The following is a 19,679-nucleotide window of genomic DNA, read 5'->3' as shown; positions in this document are numbered from 1 at the left end:
TCAAAACCCAATTTCCAAAGAGGATATTTTTCAGCAGAAAAATTAACAGAAATGTCGTGCAGGAGTGTTTCATGGTGGCCGCCTTTGCCTACACTCAAAGAGAAACGATCAAATTTTGCTCCAATCAGTTTTCCCCACTGGAAATTATCGAAACAGACACCGAAATATGGCCGTAAATTAGCCTCTAACCGTAAAAGCCATCATCACTTTGCAAGGAATTGCTTGAACAATGGAAATCGCGATTTTTCTCAGCAAGACCAGCCTCAGGATGCTCTTCTCAAAGCTATTTCCGGTATGTATTCGAATCTCAAACCAACTCAAGTAGCTGGTATTATTGTTGCCTGGCTATTTTGTAACGCAATTTTTAGGGTTATTTGGGATACGTAGATGAAGAAGAAATTAGGGGTAATAGGTGTAGATATGTGGTGGAATCTGTATTTGATTATTTCTGGTGAAGTAGCATTACTCAATTATGCGATGATCAGAGCAGAATTTTGAGGATTGATTTGATATAAAGAGGAAAATATGGATTTGCAGAAGTTTCAAGGAGAGAAGGAAGGGCGAGTCAAGCTACAATTGTAGTGTTTGGTGGCTCAGTTTCAGGTGATTCCACCTCTGGCTGGCTTGCTCTTGATCGGAAGGTGAGATGGTAATCGTTGTGCATTGAGTTAAAAGTTCAATTTGTGATGTAGCAAAAAAGGGGAATTACTAGCTTAGTTTAGGTTAAAATTCAATGCTAATGCCCTATCCATATCTATGAATGGCAGCTAAATTCTTATCCAAGAAAGAGGGGGTTTACTGCAATTGGAACAGGAGGAGATGATTTTGTGCAAGCTATGGTTTATGCTGTGGAATCAGTAGTTCAGAGGCCAATCCCTCAAGTATGCATTTTACACTTTGAGTTGCTCAAGTGTTGAATTAATTTGTATTTGATCCTCAGAAATTGGCCATTTGCATTCAAACAATCTTTGTGATTGGTAATCAGAACATCCACATTAGCTGCCTAAAATCAGTTAACTTGCCCCTCTTAATTATCTTGCTTTAATTCCCTTGAGTTGAGAGTTCTATGAATGAGCCATTGCTGCATAATTTAGGCCTTGATTAGTTCTCTTTGATACGGAGAGAAAGCTCTGTGTTTCTTCTTATCTTTCTATTCCTTGGCATCTTCATTTTGTAGGGACAAGTGAGACAGAAGATATCCTCCCGTGGAAAATATGTATCCGTAAAGATTGGCCCGGTTCAGGTGGCTTCGAGTGAGCAGGTAATCGATGTGCCCAAGTAAAAAACTCTTTACCCTTATCGTTACAGAAGTAACCAGGGAAGGCAATGAGATAAATGTTGAGGTTTGCCTGCTGTTGTATATAATGGTAACCTAGAGTGAGCTTATATTAGTGCCTAATATCATCAACTTTGGCCATTTATGCGCTAAATCCAACATACTGTATAATAATTATTCTGTAATTTGTTTTTGGCCTAATAACATCGATCAAATGATGTTGACATAGTTGGATTGTGTTTTTCAGGTTCAAGCAGTATATTATGCCATGAGAAGAGATGACAGGATGAAGTATTTCTTGTAAATCAGATTCTGATCTCATTTTGTAAATTATGTATGTAGTAATTTATAGGCAGCTACACAAACCTTAATATATCCTCTCCAAATTAAATCGTTTATTTGATTAAACCGGGTTTGTACCTCATATATTATGTACTCCATTGAGGAGTAATACTCCACCCGTCCCACAAAAATATGCACTCTTTTCCTTTTAGTCTGTCCCATAAGAGCATCTCCATCGGCGGACGACCCGATAGGACGTCGCGGAAGTCCGACTGGACGTTCGCCGTTGTGAAGGAAAATGTCGGACACGGACGTCCCGTGAGGACGTCGGATATCCTCGGATATTCGTGCGACGGGCGGACGTCCGCCATTGTGGCGTTGGTCGGACGTCCGACTTAAATTTTTTTTTTTTTTTTTTTATAAAACTCTATAAATACGGCTCGTTGAACTTCATTTCATTCACACCACTTGTGTTGACAAGTTTATCTTTCTAAACTCTATTTTCAAGTATATCTAGAATGGCTAGTAATCGTGCGAGTGGTAGTGGCGGGGGCGCTAGTGATAGTGATAGTGAAAATAAATTGGATGTCGCTGTGGAAGGGGCGATTGATCGATTGCTATGGCAGAGGCGGCAGCAGGCGGCGGTACCCCGGGACCACATTGCTGCACATATTCGGTTGTATCGGGACTACTTTGCTCCGCAGCCGCGTTTTGGGAATGCCTTATTCCGACGACGTCTTAGGATGCATCGTCCGCTGTTTATGCATATCGTGGGTGCTTTAGAGAGAAGATACGAGTTTTTCAGGATCAGGGAGGATGCGGCTGGCAAACCCGGACACACGCCCTTATAGAAGTGCACTGCCGCAATCAGGCAGCTGGCGTACGGAGGCCCGACCGACATGTTCGACGAGTACCTCCACATTGGCGAGTCGTCAGCCGTCGAGTGTCTGCAGAATTTTTGCGCGGGCGTTAGAGAGGTATTCGAGTATCGCTATCTTCGGAGTCCGAGCCCCGAAGACTGCCAGCAGCTGATAAATATGCACGGGTCGGTGCACGGGTTCCCTGGGATGTTTGGCAGCATAGATTGTATGCATTGGGAGTGGAAGAACTGCCCCGCCGCCTGGAAGGGGATACACACTTTCGGCTTCAAAGCCAAGCATCCCACGATGATCCTTGAAGATGTAGCTGACTACCAGCTGTGGATATGGCATGTTTATTTTGGAGTCGCCGGGTCGAACAACGACATCAACGTCCTCCAGTCGTCGCCCCTGTTCAACGATCAATGCAATGACGTTGGTCCCGTCATCAGTTTCATCGCCAACGGCAACGAACACAATATGAGATACTATTTGGCGGATGGGATATACCCAAACTGGCCCGTTTTTGTGAAGATGATCAAACATGCGGTGGGACAAAAAAAGTCCTACTTTGCGAGCCGTCAGGAGGCAGCGCGCAAGGATGTTGAGCGGGCATTTGGTGTGCTCCAGAGTCGATGGGCGATGGTGAAGGGTCCTTCACGGATGTGGTATATTCCCAACATCGGCGACATCATGTACGCATGTATCATTTTGCACAACATGATTGTCGAAAGTGAAGGTGACGAAATGACTCAGTGGACCAACGAAGATGATACGGGTGCCGGTCCAAGCCACGACGTGGCCAGCGCGAATGTGAACATGGGGTACCTCAAGGAGAGGTTGAGCGGTTGCGCGCATTTGCCGACATGCGGCAAAGAGATGCCCATATTCGACTTCAGGAGGATATCATCGAAGAGCTTTGGACGCAGAGGGATGGATGTTGATGTGGTTAATTTTTATTATTGACTATGTAATTTTTTTTTCGAATAATGTATGTTTTTTTAATGAAATATTCGCATTTCCCCGTTCGTATTCGTGTCGAAATTTTAATTCCGTAAATTGAATAATTGTGAATTTAATTTTATTGCGGGAAGTCCTAGTGGGAAGTCCTAGTGATGTGGCAGTGCAATGGGAAGTCCTAGTGATGACGTGGCAGGAAGTTTTTGTGGGAAGTCCTAGTGGGAAGGGCGCCACCGGAGATGCTCTAAGAATATGCACTTTCTAATTTTAGAAACTTTTTTCTCTCTAATGAGATGAGATCCATTCTCTACTAACAATATTTTAATTATTTTTTCTCTCTATCTTTCTCTTACTTTAATTACTGATTTTTAAATGGTTTTAACCCGAATGAGACTGTTAAAACCATCAAAATCGGTCAAAATCGGGTTAAAACCGTTTAAAAATTGACGAAATTGTTAGTGTATGACTAATTGTGATCCGAGTTGAAATGTTCAGGATGCAAAAATTCAAAACATAAAATGAGCATATGTTCAGGACCAGTTTTGGCCTTTACAATAAAATGACAATGGAATAGCATGAAAGTAGGAATATAATGAAAATATGAATAAAAAAATAGAAAATATAACCTAATTTAGTCATTCTACATGGAAAAATAAGTTGGTAATTAATATTCCCTCTATCCCACAATAATTGTTACTCTTATTGTGGACACGTGTTTTAAGAAATGTAAAGAAAAATTGGTTGGAAAAGTTAGTGGAATGTAAGACCACTTTTTTATATTGGTTTTATAAATGTGAGTGAAGTGAGTTAGTGGAATGTGAGACCTACTTACCATTTATGGTAAAATTGAAATATGACAATTATTATGAGATGGATCGAAATGAAAAAGAGTGACAATTATTATGAGATGAACGGAACACTATCTTGCTTGATATGTCCAATCTTTAATATACTTATTTGTTAGGTAGCCAAAACCGACAGACTCTTGTAAATAAAGTTATCATTTTTATGAATGTTATTGTTTTAAATTATACTCCTATCATTATGTAATTTATAATATTAATCATCACATACATTAATCAAACTCAGATATAATTGATCGAATATCTCAGATTTGATTTGAAATTTTAGCCTAATGGACATATTAACTAAAACCCAATTAAAAATACATAAGCCCATAATGCATTTAGCACCTACAGTATTATTATTATTATCTTATACTACTATATCAATTATCAACCATTGAGAGCAAGTCGGAATTTTGTCACAAAAGTGGAGAGGAAGACTATGGCAATGTCTCAAACTGGCACGTACATCCAGGCAAATGCTCCAACTCCAATCGTGAGTATACCATTTTTAAGGTTTTTCAATGTATGTAGAAAGTTGAAGATTTTTGGTTTTGGATACGAACGGGAGAGCCTCCTTGTTACTAGAAACTCCAAGACTATTCTTTTACTATTAAGTGGAAAATTTACATGTACTATAATAGTTTGATTGCTCCTCCAATGGTTCTGACTTCTGAGAGGATTGTTGAATCCTTTTTTTGATCCGAGTTACTAGAATTGAAGCTGTGAGGAAATAATGAGTGATTTGTGTACTGACTAGAATCTCAACATCTACAACATTACTAGTAAAATACAGAGTAACTATTACTACAACATAAGCACAAGCATTTACACTTTACAGAGAAAATGAAGGTCAGTAGTGTAATTTATGTTATCTATAGAGCAATTATATTACTTTAGTCGATTAGTGTAGTGTCTTTATCTTCCACGTTGGGATATTGTGTGATGCCATTACCATTCTGCAGTTTAGCCTGCAAATAACAACATTGGGATGAATATGGGTTATAGCTAGTTTAGATGGTGGTAACTAACAAACTATTTACCTTAGCCTGACGGTATTTGCTAAGAAGACGACCATATTGCTGACGCGCCTCTGGACATTCCACCATGGACAGCACTCTTGACACGGCCTCATCGATGGCTTCATCCACTTTCTGCTTCCGGAACACCTTCAGGATGTCTTGGCCCTCGCTCTCGTCGATGGACTCTAGCTCTGCCCTGAATCCCCGTAGACCCACTCCTCTCCTCCGCCACCTTAGTATAACCTTCTCCAGCACACCAACTGCCCAGCAAACCATGAAGTTCCTTCTAACTTGGTAGCCCCTCACATGAGCCTGCACTCACAACACATCCAACCACATCACTCATACGAAACTCAGCCCTTTTCCCTTTACAAACTTATGTCTTGCACTCCCTTTGTTCCAACTCACTTGAGGCATTTTTCGGGCATGGGAATTAAAGAATGAGTGTTTATTGTTTTAATAAAGTAAAAGATAATACATGTGTTGTTTCTTGTCATAAAAGGGAAATGACTCAAGTGAGAAGCCTAAAATGGAGTATATCTTTATTATGTATACGACGCACCTGGATCTTGACAACTTTCTGGCGCAGTGATAGGAAATCTTTCCTCCCTTTCCACCCTCTATACTTCTTCTGTATGGATACTGCAGCCAAGTTGTTGTCGCGTGTGGTGCGAAATGCCAGCTTTGATGCAGTTGAAAGCCCCTGAATGTCGGTAAACTCATCTCTACCAATGGGTATGGCTGATTTCAACTGCTGCCTCTTCCGGAATGAATGAGCACGGAATGCTGATTGAATGCGTGCAGCAGCCTGAGCTGCATTCCGAACTGCAGCTAGAGTCTGCCGGAGGGAGTCCTCATCTTCGTAGTCTGAGGATGGTATACTATTTACGGCTCTTTCTGCTTCCAAGGCAGCGGAGCCTTTAGAAAGCTCGCTTTCGACCAGTGTCAGGGATGCCAGGTGAGTGGTTAATGCAACTTCCGAGAGATAACCTGCGAGTCCCCTGTGACCGTAGGAAGCAGCAATTGATGCAGGCGTTTTGCCAGTAAGGTCCTGTGCATTAGGATCGGTAACTGCACCGGCCGATGCACCAAATGCAATCAATGCAGCCACCATCTTTTCTCTGTCACAAAGCAATTGGAAACTGGGTTAGACCCTTCAATGCCGCAGGATGTAACTATACAACTTTACAGTCTTGAGAAAAGGCTGGAGTAAAAATAAATATACCTCCCATATCGTGCAGCCCAATGAAGTGCAGTCCATCCATTATTGTCGCGGAAGTTAACGCTTACTCCAGAGTTCAATATTGGTTGCAAGGCCCATTCAAATCCTAATATGGCAACCATGTGTATGATACCTTGTTCTTTCTTGGATAAAGACGAGCAGCCTTTCTCATTACTATTTTGTAATTTAGATGAAAGCCATTTATCCAATTTATCCTTCAGAAGTTCTTGGAGAAGCCAATCAAGAACGCTTGATGATGTAGAAGTACCAACCAAAAGTGTATCAATGACTTGGCTCCATGAGTCCTCATCAGTTCTTGATTCAGAGGCTTTCTGAGCATCCGATAGCAGCATTTGAACAAATCTGACAAGCGACACAAGTTCATCTGGATTCTTATAAGCCTCTGTTCCAGTTATATCACTGTGTGTGGACACTTCAGACTTGGCTCGGTATTCAAAGTCCCTGACTTCGCTGCATGCTTCTCGATTTCCAGAAGTGATGCAAATACTAACTTCCCCCTGTAAGTGAGCTGGAGCATAGCAGGAGAGGACGCCTTCCTGAATGATCTGGACAGGAACTTCGACGTCACCGATCATACAAGCCCATTCACACTCCGAAGGATCACAGAAGAAAGACCCAATAATGATGATCTACAAGTAGAATTTGAACCTTGGATCAGCAACTTGACAGTCTCATATGAATACTGATAAAGCTCCAAATGAACTCTAGTTATAAAATTACATACATATGCGTGTGTGGGCAGTGTGTGTGTTTGTGGCTAGAATGAGAGTACGTAGTTAATTTTTCCATTGCATAGGACAGGAAAGGACTAGTAATTATATTGTATCTAACAAATTTCTATAATAAGCATAAAAAATACATACTTAACGAACATGAGAGTGCCTTGAAAGGCCAAAACAAAAGTTGCCTATTATACATTTTCGGCCATTATAATTCTTGGCGGCTTCACATACTGAGTAAGACGCAAGTAACTGAAACACACATGCAGACGTGCACACACACAGTGAACAAATTACAAGATTAACTGCTGAATCTAATCTTTATGATACATACCTTTGTGCCCTCAGAGGTATAACACCACTCTGGGGATATCTCACGGATAGTGAACCTCTGTTTTTGGGCAATGGTCAAATTTATATTGTTGTCAAGAGAGATTTCCAATCCATCTTGGTAAAATACCGGCAAACTGCAGGCTGGATGGTAAGCATGTGGTATAGGAGTATATGTATGATGCTTCTGTGAATCTACTTCTTCAAGGATTAAATAAGCTGGCAAGGTAACTGGGGTGTGAGAGTCGCAAAATGGTAGTACTATATGGAAAGTAATAGACCAAAGATTTTCATGTAAGAAATCTTACAAGTTTCATGCCCTCCACACTGTGGTGGTGATTCTGCACTTGGAAAATTCTTGGAGCCATCCAGCATCTCTCTCCAAATGTCAACGTCAGTTCCTGGTGGTTTCTGGTACTGTTGAACTCTATTATCTAAAAGGTCATGTCCTATTAGCAAACCTTTTTGGTTTTTAACTAAGCATATTCACAGCGAGAATAATTCAACTTAAACTTGAGGAAACAGACAAACAATAAAAAAAAACCTGGTTCTAGTGGATGAATGTTCCCTGTGCTTGTTGGTGTCAGATTAGATAATTCATATTCCCGCAGAACATCTAGATCATTTGAATCCTCGGTCTCAAAGTAGTATTTATTAAATGCTGACTCCTCATCATTTAAACTCAGTTGGTGCTTTATTCTTTCAAATGTGTGATCCGTATCCAGCCCTGAAGAACCACTTACTTCATTTGCTCTCTCTTCTGACCGGTTCATTGTATGATTGTTGACAATTTGACTAGAGCTTATCTCCACTGAGTTGGGACTAGAATCATTATGATACAATTCATAAGATTCACCAATGACAAAGGACGGGTCTGGCAACTCAGATGCAAAAGATGCAGGATTAAGACTGAAGGTGGAAGGAGATGATGTTGGAAGCTGAGATGCTGATCCAGAATTCTCCCGTCCCTGCATTCCACATCTGAATTGGGTAAATCATGCTAGGGTTTAAGCAGATAAACCTATTAAAATATGCTTGTCTAAAAGCGTACACCAAGTATTTACATCATGAATAAGAAACTTTTGAGCCATCAGGGAAGTCATAAACAGCTTCAACATATGCAAAGACCATTTTAATGTCCTTCAAATGATTTAAAATAACAGCAGCAGCATCACAAAATACTATGTAGTCAAAAAAGAAAAAGATAAAAGAAATAACTGTAGTTAATATGCATATGGTTGAACTCAAGATAACTTACCACACGAATATCTCTGTAATGCACAAGAACAATGTGCCCATATGCCCTGTTACAGAATAAACTTACTAATTATATGAAGTTGCAATAGTTAACATTGTACTCACATTTGTTACGAGAAGTTGAGTGTTTAAGAAAAATAGAATAGCTCAGCTTTGTATATAACATTCTAAATATTATGAGAAGTTGAGTGTTGGGCGGTGATTCGCAGATCTGTAGGTATTGATCGAATGTACATCGTAGTTCATCTTGTATATGTTACCTTTTCTATCAATATATTTCCTATTCCATCGCTAATATTGAAGGGAAGCAATCATTGTAAATTCTTTGAGTTGCATCATGTACCCTGGCACAAAAGAAAACTTACTGCAATAACTCACACAAACATGCACACATGTACTCTCACACAGCCACCCAGTGATGACTATAGGTTAAAATAAATCAGGAATGGTGCTTATCTATCTGTAAGTTATTATTTTCTATTCTTAAGAACTAAAGATCTGAGTATACAATCAAGATGAATCATTCAATATTAAAACTGTATCATTAACCTCAATCACTGCCCTTGGCAAGAGCTAAACGGGGAAAAAATTGATGTGGTATAAATGTCAAAACTTACGGATCTAACATCCAGTAGCTTCTTCTTTGAAACTTAGGGTTCTCCTCTCCATGAGCATAATAACAGTTTAGGGCTTCGGCATTTCCAACCTGGAAATAACAAATTTTCGATGAAATATTCAGAGTAACCAACCACACCTAGCAAGCTCAATATGTAATTAGATCCCCTAGCATCAGACATAGTACTATACTAGCAGATGGTATGTTAACCTATAGCTTGACCTGGTGCTAGCATCAAGCAGGCACCTCTGTACCATAATCACAGTTTGATTGTTCTATAACTTATGTTTCAACTACCCATTAGAAACTAAAAATTGGAGCATGTTATTTCTGGATCAGATTGGCTAACATTTCATGATTTTCATCATATTTCTAATCACTTGGTGTTAACGGCAGACCAGTATGAAAAAAGCAGAAGATGGCCTTATTTTAATTATTCAAATATCCTAACAATGTCCTAATAAACATTAGGTTAATTATACAGATTTTATCCCAACCTTTTGCACGCTAATAGAAAATGCCTTTTTCTAAATTTATCATGGGAGCTAGTTTCTGGCTCAAGAATCGACTCAAAGAGGACACCTTTCCACTGACCATGATGGACATATGTTCAAACTTCAAAGAAAAAAGCAAAATGAGAGCTGAATCAGAAACCTTGAGCCGTTCATGTGCTTCAGCAATGGTTCTCTGATCCTTCCTTTTACGCCAATTATGACCATCTTTCCTGAAAAACTTCAGCTCTCGTTTGTTGAACAGATACAAAGATCCACCTATTAAGATATATCAGAGGAGTCAAAAATGTATTTCTCAACATAATTGAAAAAACTAAACTGATTAAATATAGTAGATTTCAATATTACTTGTAGGTTTCTGAGGAACTTGGTGGGCGAGCTGGTGCTCCTCATAATTCTTCAATATGAAATATACTTCAGCAGGCTTTAACCACCGACTTTGAGCTTCTCTTCCCAGATGTTTTATATCATATCCTGAAATAATAACTTTTGCATTTGTGTTTAGTCCAAAGCATTTGCATCTCTGAGCATACAAGAATCACACACCTGGCCTAGAACTAGATCCAATTAAGTAACAACTGGAAAAAACAAATTCAGCACTTGTATTCCAGCAAAAAAAATACAGTCGACATGTGTAAGTTTAATGAACCAAAATCTATTTGAATATTCAGCAGTAGCAAAATATTAGTAATACAAATAAATGTTTCTTTATTTACTGAGCGGTATACATTTATCAAGCCTCGTTTTGCTTAAACAGTGGAATCATAAACTCCGGTAAACAGTACACATGCCTTCGATTGACGATAGCTACGCCATAGAAGCTTAGTTAGCCTCGGCAAAAAGGGGATTTTCAGGTTGTCAACTCGAGCGAGCAATTAGAAACACAAAATTCTAATCTCGAGAATGAAAAGGAGATGATGAATTAAATCAATTCACCTGATTGCATCGCAGTGACGAAGAACGCACGAATTCAAGCACCGATTTCGCAGAGCGCCGATCAACACAGATACAGTGACCAGAGTCAAAAAAATGAAGTGCTCAGTCAAATGGCGTTACGATTTAAACAAAATAAAATTAAAGAGTTTCTGTTTACAAATTCAACAGTTTCGTTGAAATTTCCATATACGCCCAAAAATGAAGTGGTTACAACTTACAAAAAGTCTACAGGCAAGGACTCAGTCATTCATAATTTTGTAGATGAAATTATAGTATTAACTTTACGACTTTAAAGTTATTGGATAATGACCAATTAAATAATTGGAAAATGACTGATTGAATAATAATAATTGCGGCGATTGGACCTAACTTGTTTGCTTTCTTAAAAAAAGATTTGCCATTTTATTTTCTAAGTGCGTTTTATGCCCGTAATTTCGTGACATGCACCTTTACTTACATCACTTAAAAAAATTGTATTCTTTCGATTTCAATAAATATGAAATCTTTGTTTATCGGCATGATATTGTATAAGATTATTTGATAATTTAATAAAAATAGAGTGCAATAAAAAGGCGAAAAAATAAAAATGATATTGTTTTTATTTTAAAAAATATTATATTTTTAATGGCACAATTTAGATAGGGATACAATTTTTTTAATGAGATGGAGACAGGAACTACTATTTTCATTTTTCCTACATTGAGAATTTTGTAGCGCGTTGGCGCATTCGTGCCCAATCGTTAACTAATTATTGTACTCACAACATTATATGAAAAGTTTATTTACTCTATTTATCAGGTGAATTTCATTTAATCAATATTTAATGCATAATTTGACAACTAGGTGGGAATATGCCAGCAGAAATCACTAATGAGTGCTTACTGCTAGTTTTCCATATAATAGTGCTATTTCACAATATGATGACTAATTATAAAATATTTGATCACGAATGAGAATTCGCAAAATATATAATGACTAATTATGATATATTTTCTCTAAATTTATGGCTAATGAGAATGCGCAAAGTATAATAAGTATAGTATATGTAAGTTGGATTAGTGCATCAATTCAAATCCATTACTCCAACGCTCCTTTCCATTAAATATGAGTTTGAATTAGTGGATGTTAGCTTTTGAAATTATAATCTCAGTATGGGTTAGTGTAAGTAAAAAAATTATGGATATAAAGTTTCATGTGTTTGAAATTATTATTGAGTGGTACGATTGGCATTGGTGGCGATGTATATATGCCGACAACGAGAATGACGGTCACCGAAGTGAGTGAGCCATGTATAGTGACCATGATAGGTTCTATTGCGGTGGTGTTTGTAACACCATTACTCGGTTACCTAAGAATCGAATAGGTGATGCACTAGAAGCTCGTTTTCAAAAACAGGCATGAAAATGCGATTATATTTTTTCTTCAAAAAATTTACTCAAATGAAAATAACATGATAACATTTAAGTATAAAATTCGTTAATCAGAAACATTCGTATAACTTGTTAAGAAAGACGGGCACCTACAATATAACCTATAAGGAAATCAAGATAACAAAAATTGTCTAAAGAAATACTCCCTTCGTCCCACATTAGAAATTACTTTGACTTTTCTACACTTATTTTAACAAAATAATAATTAATAGTTACAGTGAAGAAATAGTAAAGTAGTATAAAGAATAATGCAAAGAAAAAATTAGAGAAAGTCTAAATATGGAAAAAATTTCAACAAATAATAATCATACACTGGACTCCACAATTATATCACCTTCCCACTTTATTAATTTATGAATATATCATTTCTCCCTTTATACATTTGGAATTGCAGCCATGCGATTCAGTTTAAGTAACTCTTACCACACCAATTTTCATCTTCTTTTTCTTTTTTCTAACATACTTTTACAAACTGTATAAATCATGAATGACAGTTAATTAAAACTACTATCTAAAATAGAGATGTGATCAAATGAAAACTCTAAATATTGTACAAACTCAAAATTATGATCTGGATCATTGAAAAATGTCAACAGATACAAAAAAACTATCAACAAAAAAATGTCAACAGAATTTCAACGGTAATCAATGATTGATGTTATGTTGATATTGTGTTGATACTATGTTGACATTAAAATCTTAAAATTTTACATTGTGTTGATATTGTATTGAAACTGTTGTTAAAGCTGTATTGAGAAGTTAAGAGTTTGTACAATATATAAGTTTGCATTTTACCATTACCCATTAAAATATTGGTAAATAGTGTCAGTGTTTTAAAAGCCGGCGACACGGTATAAAGGGTTGCACTTAATTATGTTCTATTTAGTGTCATAATTTGGATTTGAAATTGAAGCTATATATCTAATTGTTTTTTAGCACTGGAGCGCAGTTATGATGATCAATTCTTCATTTGCACGTGTTACTTCCTATAGTGAAATGAAATGAAAAACAATGTAAAACTTACCCTATGCACTAGATGACATCAATACTTTAAGTAATAATTCAAATATAACAAAGATATATCCTTAAAAGTCTGCAGAATGATGGAATTAAATAACTGTTAGAGGACCACTCCAGAGACCACCTTCGATAGAGTCTAGGAATAAATTTGGAACACATGATGGGTTGCGTCAACTTACTGACTAATTTACAGTAATAATTAATAACTTTTAATTCTATGTATTAAAACTATTAACACAAATATATAATTATATTAATACAATATGTAAATTTAAATATAAACATAAAGATATAAATTAATTAATATAAGAATATTAATAAATTTATGTATCTGTGTTAGATACACAAAATTGATTACACACCCATGATACTAAATTAATTTACTTATAAATTAAATTGTCTGACTCTGAAATTGATAAAATTTAAGCTCCCAAGGCTGAGCAAACTAAATAAAAATAAAATAAGTGAATTTTGGGTCAAGATTGACTAGGTACGTTTTACTGGCGGCCTAAATGAGACAGTTATAAAAACCGGTGTGTTCCTTATTACAATATTAATTAAGCATGCTCGATTGGGGTTGGCAGGCGAAGAACAAATAAATAAGAGAATTAGATTTATTTAACAGATTATTTAGACAAAATCTATTCACGTAATTAATACATGTATTATGTATTCAAATTAGAACATACTTTTGATTAATTGAAATTTAAAACATGCTTTTCTACGGAGAGGATTTAATACCTTCTTCATTCTCCAAAGAATCGTACATGGCTTGCTACTTGTAACAATCCAAGACTTTAAAACATTATTATTATTAGTATTGGCTAACATAATAATTATAAATAAGTGATCATTGTACTATTCAGAAACTGCCCCTTTATATTTTAGAATAATCGATCTTGGAATTATAAGGGAATTGAGACATACAATAGCAGTTGTTATTATGTTCTTCCACGAACCTAAAAGAGAACCAAATAATAGTTTGCGATGTCTGGCACGTCCATCGGAAGCCCGATAAAGCCTTATTATACAAATTTAGTGAACCTAAATCTATTACAATTAGAGAGAGACGTGCAAGTCCGGACAACCATGTTCTTTAAATATATTCTATACCTACATAAGAAAATAGTATAAATAAATCAAATTAATTTCTCTAATTAAGATTTGAATAAGATACTCAATCTTATAGCCACGAAAAGGATTATCCTCATCAAATCCTTGAGAAGATTTCAACCAAGCTGACAGTAAATGCTAATGCAGAGAGATCAAAGCCTCGTATGCTCCCTAAATTTAGAAAACACATATTTTGGCCTTAGGATCAAAAAAGGGGCAAATATTTCTCACAACAACTGAACCTCTCCAAGTTATTCCTCCCCCGCTTGTATAAAAAGTTGCAAGGAAATGACAAGTGTATGAACTCCAAATCCTTCCACTTTAGGCCACCCATGTCACGACCCGCTAGGAAGTTATTATTAGAAATAATGTTATTGCTTGATTATATATATACATACATACACACATAGAGGAGTTTTATATTGCTAACTCAATATTTAATTGCTAACTACAACTAAATAATAGCTATTTGATATTTAAATTAAGGGCCTAAATCATCAACCACGAAATGTCAATATGATCAACAAAAAATGTCAATAAAGCCATAAGATTAATTCCATAAAATATCAATAGGGGTATTAATGTCAATTAACTACATGTTTATTAATAACTAACTTTTAAAAGAAATCTCAAAACGTTAAATTCATATAACATATATCAAATTAAAGATAATTTTATAAGGATTCCAACGATATCATACATGCATATATTCCGACGTCAAAATTTGAAAAAAAATTTGAAATTTTTTCAATTTTTTCGTAAAGCAGAAATGTCAACATGCTATATAAAATATGTCAATATAATACATGTAGAATGTCAATATAAGCAATGGGTTAACATTCTTAAAGCACTGTGTTGACATTCTCAAAGCATTGTGTTGATCCGAAACACTATATTGACATTTTCATTTAAAACCCTAATTTGGCGTTTTTTTTATCTTTTTTGATTTTATTAATAAAAATGAAAATTACACGTGGCAAATTGTAGACCACACGTTTTCTAAAATTCTATGGCCTTAAATTAGTTGTAGTTAGCAATTAAGTGATGAGTTAGCAATTGATCACTCCCCTACACACATATATAGAGAGAGGGGGTTATATAAGTGACTTTTTGAATGATTTAAATTCGAACTACAATTGTAGTTGTTGTTTGTTTTTTACGTTAGGTAAGTTAATAAACCACATAAAATTATATACACATATATGTATATAATAAATTTTTATAAATGAATAAGATCCCAAAACCAAAATTTTAATATCCGATACATCCAACAAAAATCTAACAAAATTAAATTAATACATCTGGCACTTTAAGAAATCGGGTACGTCAACGAGGTTAGCCATGAACTTGAACGGATTTATACCTACACCGAATCAAACCCTTAGATAAATAAATAATAAAAAAATGTAATAATAATAATAATAATAAAAATATAGAAATCTGGAGGATATCCCTTGTCAGCAGTAATTGATGTTGCATTTAATGTTGCCGCAGAAACAAAACATGATAATCTGACAGAGAATATTTTGTAAGCACAATTTGCAATCCCCAACGTTATAAACCCCTGTCACTTTCACACAACCATCCCTCCACCTAAGAGTGTCCATTATAGGGGAGCTGCGGCCGGGCCACGGGAGAGCCGCGAGCCGCGGCTCCCTATAGTGACTGGGGTGGGCAGCCGCGGCGGGAGGGGGTGGACATGGGCGCGCCACGATCGTGGTCCGGCCGCGGCTCTTGGGCGGGAGCCGTGGCCCTCCTATTGTATTGGCCACGAGCCGCGGCTCTCCATATTTTTTGATATATATATATATATTTTTTTAAATTCTATAAGTATACACATTTTTTTACCTCTTTCCTACACAAATTCTATAAATATACCCATTTTTAATTAAAATATAAAAAAATAGAAAAAATAAAAATTTTGGTGGCTTGGCCATGTCCACTATAGTGGGAAAGATGGGCATTGGTGGCCCGGCCATGATTTTGTGGCCTGGCCACACTTTGTGGCTTGGCCCGGCCATGTATAGTGGACACCCTAATAAGCACCCCACATACTACTCAGATTTCCAGAGAAGAAGGAAGGAAAAAGGTACTGCAGATAATAGAGGACAGGTCCACAATTCAACAAAGTTCTTTTTCACAGCATAGAGGTAAACTCCAAAGCCTTTCTACTTTCTTTCACACGCATACATACATCTTTATTTAGAACTTAGGATCTGCCATGAGTAAATAAGTATTACCAAGGACCATTTTTTTCACCACAAGAACTCACACGTAACAAGACATACTCAAATCTCACCAAAACTCATGAAATGAGAAACTTATCTTGAGGAGATGAATCTGCCGGATCTCCGGCAGCAAGCTTCGACATCCCGTCGCCGATGATGACATCCTGCCACTCCCAAATACTTCACTAAAGTTGAAATCTTTACAAATCTATATAGTAAAATGCAAATAAAGTTGAGATTTAAACAATAAAGTAAAAATCTAAATAAAGTATAGAACAAAACCCTTACTGTCGAAAGACGGTGAACGGCGTCGGTGGGGCGTCGGGGCGAGAGAGGCAGCGACGGGGTGGGGTATGCTGAGCCGCCGCCAGTGCATGCACAGGGGTGGCGGCGGCAGACCCAAGAGCAGTGGCGGATCCAGGAATTTATATTCGGGGGTACGAATCATATGATAAATCATTATATAACATACCAAAAATAAAAACTAATAGTACTAAAAGAAATATATTTTGAAATATAACATTTTAGAGTCATACATTTCAAAATACAAAATAATCTACATTATATCTGATTTATTTTTCGACGAGTCTTCATTGCTTCAAAACGATTCACTACATCGTCATCGGATACTTGTAGAAACACATCTTTCTCAATGAAAGTGACCAAACAATCATTCAAAGGTTGATCACCCATACTATTTCGCAACTTATTCTTCACAAACGTCATTCCAGAAAACACTCTCTCTACACTTGCAGTGGCAACCGGAAGAATCAAAATCAACTTGATAAGCAAAGCCACACGCGAATAAGCCACTTCTTTTTTTGTTTCAACAAGCTTCACCAAAAGAGAACTAATATCTCGCAAATTCCGAAAGTCTTCATCACTTCTCATATCTCCAATGAATAAATCAAGTTGGCACTCAAGGTTCATCAAATCAATGTTTGAAAATTCGGAAGGATAAAAAGTGGCAAGTTTAAGTACCTTTTCCTTGTCAAAAGAAGAGAAGCCATCTCTAGGATTGAAGCAAGCCATACATCTGAGCAACTCCATATTAACTTCATCGAATCGATTATCAAGTTCTTGAAGTAATAAGTCAATCACTTTGATAAACACATCAACACGAAAATGATGAAGATATGAAACTTGTTGAACAAAACGTTTTGATCTTCCATGAGGGCTATAGTGAGCTTTCATATCCGAAACAACAATGTCATTTTTATTGCAAATTGAGATTACCTTGTTCAAGTGAATCTCCCATCCATCCTCCCTCATTTTCTGTAGTTGATCTTTGGTTAGAGTGACAAGCCTCATAGCATTAATGATGTCTTGATCTCTTCTTTGCAAAGCAAGACACAAATCGTTAGTGTACCCAAATATAGTAGTCATTAGTTGTGCCATGAACACGAAATCAAATGACTCTAGTAAGTACAAAATGCCTTGAGCTTTTCCCTTATCACTGAAAATTGAATCTTTCTTTCCAATCATCGTAAGAACTTCAAAAATCGCAGAAAACAAGTCCATGATATTCAAAAGAGTCTTGTAGTGAGAACCCCAACGAGTGTCTCCAGGCCTCTTCAAACTAAGTTCTTGATTCAACCCCGATCCCGATTCAAGCTCACCAACTTCCAATGCTTGAGCAACTTTTTGTGCTTGAATGTCACGAATCAATTCATTTCTCTTACAAGAAACTCCAATTACATTCAACAAAATTCCAACAGTTTCAAAAAGCCAACTACAATCATCGTTCTTTTTTGAAATGGCTACTAATGTTAGTTGAAGCTGGTGGGCAAAGCAATGTACGTAGTAAGCGCTTGGAGTATCTTTCATGATCAAAGTCTTGAGTCCATGTATCTCACCCTTCATGTTACTAGCCCCATCATATCCTTGCCCTCGAATCTTGGATGGGCTTAATGAATGTTCAACAAGTAAAGTCATAATTGCACTTCTAAGAGACAAAGATGTAGTATCACCAACATGCATAAGACCAATGAATCGCTCAACTACCTTTCCCCTTTTCTTTTCAACATAGCGCAAACAAAGAGCCAACTGTTCCTTTTGGGACACATCACTAGATTCATCGGCTAATATAGCAAAGTAGTCATCACCAAGATCATCCACAATTCTCTTCATTGTTTCTTTAGCACAACAATTGATGATGTCTTTTTGAATAGTTGGAGATGTCAATTGACAATTTCCAGGGGCATTTTCCAAAGTCACTTTTGAAATAACTTCATTATGTGCCTTCAACCATTTTAAAAGTTCAATAAAATTTCCCCTATTAAGGGAATCTTCACCTTCCCTGTGACCACGAAATGCCATGCCTTGTCCCAATAGGTAACGTAAACAAGAAATTGAAGCCTTCAAGCGAACATTATATTCTCTGTTTATCACATCACTAACATTATCTAAAGAAACCAGAATCAATTTCTTTTTGCCATCCCTCAAGTTCACATATTTCTCATAAGCAATATTATGAGCACTTCTAACTCCACCAATATGTTTAATAAATCGTTCTGGCTTATTCCACGACTTAAATCCTTTATTCACAAATGCATCTCCCCCCACGTTAAGTCCAACTTCATTCCTGAACAAGTAGCAAACAAAACAAAATGCAACATCTTCAACCATACTATATTCAAGCCAATCCCATTTATCAAACCATGAAACCATAAACCGACGACGCGAACTTCCAAAATTTCTTTGTGGAAAATCAAAAGTTCTTGGCTGACAAGGTTTTCTAAGAATATATGCCCTCCTAATTGCATCTCGATCATTTGGAGGATATTCCATTATTTGACTTCTTTTAATAGGATCATGGTGAAGTTTTTCAACATCATAAATCAATTCTTGCTCCTGTAATGGCACACTAGCATCTGAAGGAGATACAATACCAATTGGAGCCGGAGAGCTTGAAGCCGGAGAACTTGAACTATCATGAGTTTCTCTTTTTGGCGAGAAATTGTCGAAGATCGGACTGTTTTCTCATCACTTTTTATTTTATTTTCTGCATATATATCATAACAAATATTCTAT

At 36.7% G+C, this 19,679-nt stretch overlaps 3 protein-coding genes across 9 annotated transcripts; 1 reads left to right on the top strand and 2 right to left on the bottom strand.

Annotated features, from left to right (window-relative positions):
- On the top strand, positions 1-1,684 carry LOC125221832 (uncharacterized). Its single transcript, XM_048124112.2, has 5 exons — positions 1-292; positions 538-641; positions 768-881; positions 1,178-1,261; positions 1,524-1,684. The coding sequence occupies exons 1-5, from the start codon at positions 52-54 to the stop codon at positions 1,578-1,580; spliced, it is 600 nt and encodes a 199-aa protein (XP_047980069.1). The 5' UTR covers positions 1-51; the 3' UTR covers positions 1,581-1,684.
- Positions 1,685-4,944: 3,260 nt separating this feature from the next.
- Positions 4,945-11,073, bottom strand: LOC125221831 (calmodulin-binding transcription activator 4-like). 7 transcript variants are annotated; one of them, XM_089067448.1, is made up of 12 exons: positions 10,856-11,073; positions 10,268-10,405; positions 10,062-10,177; positions 9,409-9,497; positions 8,793-8,838; positions 8,079-8,502; positions 7,843-7,983; positions 7,539-7,765; positions 6,468-7,114; positions 5,805-6,363; positions 5,264-5,554; positions 4,945-5,191 (listed from the first exon to the last, which is right to left on the bottom strand). In XM_089067448.1, exons 1-12 carry the CDS (start codon positions 10,863-10,865, stop codon positions 5,117-5,119), a joined length of 2,763 nt encoding a protein of 920 aa, XP_088923574.1. In that variant the 5' UTR covers positions 10,866-11,073; the 3' UTR covers positions 4,945-5,116. The 7 variants fall into 7 exon arrangements, with proteins under 7 accessions (XP_088923574.1, XP_088923580.1, XP_088923577.1 ...); XM_089067454.1 differs by having other exon boundaries at positions 10,268-10,393; XM_089067451.1 differs by having other exon boundaries at positions 7,539-7,753; positions 10,856-11,072.
- Positions 11,074-17,207: 6,134 nt separating this feature from the next.
- On the bottom strand, positions 17,208-19,436 carry LOC125220305 (uncharacterized). The gene has a single exon (XM_048122464.2). It carries the CDS (start codon positions 19,434-19,436, stop codon positions 17,208-17,210), a length of 2,229 nt encoding a protein of 742 aa, XP_047978421.2.
- Positions 19,437-19,679: the final 243 nt, after the last annotated feature.

Source organism: Salvia hispanica, chromosome 1, assembly GCF_029641045.1.
Source record: "Salvia hispanica isolate PSC_SH4W2 chromosome 1, Shi_PSC_v1, whole genome shotgun sequence".
NCBI classification, from domain to species: Eukaryota; Viridiplantae; Streptophyta; class Magnoliopsida; order Lamiales; family Lamiaceae; genus Salvia; species Salvia hispanica.
Note: the sequence above shows the minus strand (reverse complement) of the source record. Positions and strands in the feature narration are given on the sequence as shown.

Excerpts from the sequence above, each read along its gene's own strand:
- LOC125221832 (XM_048124112.2), top strand. The coding sequence starts at position 52 with ATGTCGTGCAGGAGTGTTTCATGGTGGCCGCCTTTGCCTACACTCAAA. Across the intron at positions 642-767 it reads GGCTTGCTCTTGATCGGAAG|CTAAATTCTTATCCAAGAAA; the intron begins GTGAGATGGTAA and ends TATGAATGGCAG. Across the intron at positions 1,262-1,523 it reads AGGTGGCTTCGAGTGAGCAG|GTTCAAGCAGTATATTATGC; the intron begins GTAATCGATGTG and ends TGTGTTTTTCAG.
- LOC125221831 (XM_089067448.1), bottom strand. Across the intron at positions 8,503-8,792 it reads ATTACAGAGATATTCGTGTG|GGACGGGAGAATTCTGGATC; the intron begins GTAAGTTATCTT and ends TGTGGAATGCAG. Across the intron at positions 7,115-7,538 it reads ATACCTCTGAGGGCACAAAG|ATCATCATTATTGGGTCTTT; the intron begins GTATGTATCATA and ends TTCTACTTGTAG.
- LOC125220305 (XM_048122464.2), bottom strand. The coding sequence starts at position 19,436 with ATGGAATATCCTCCAAATGATCGAGATGCAATTAGGAGGGCATATATT.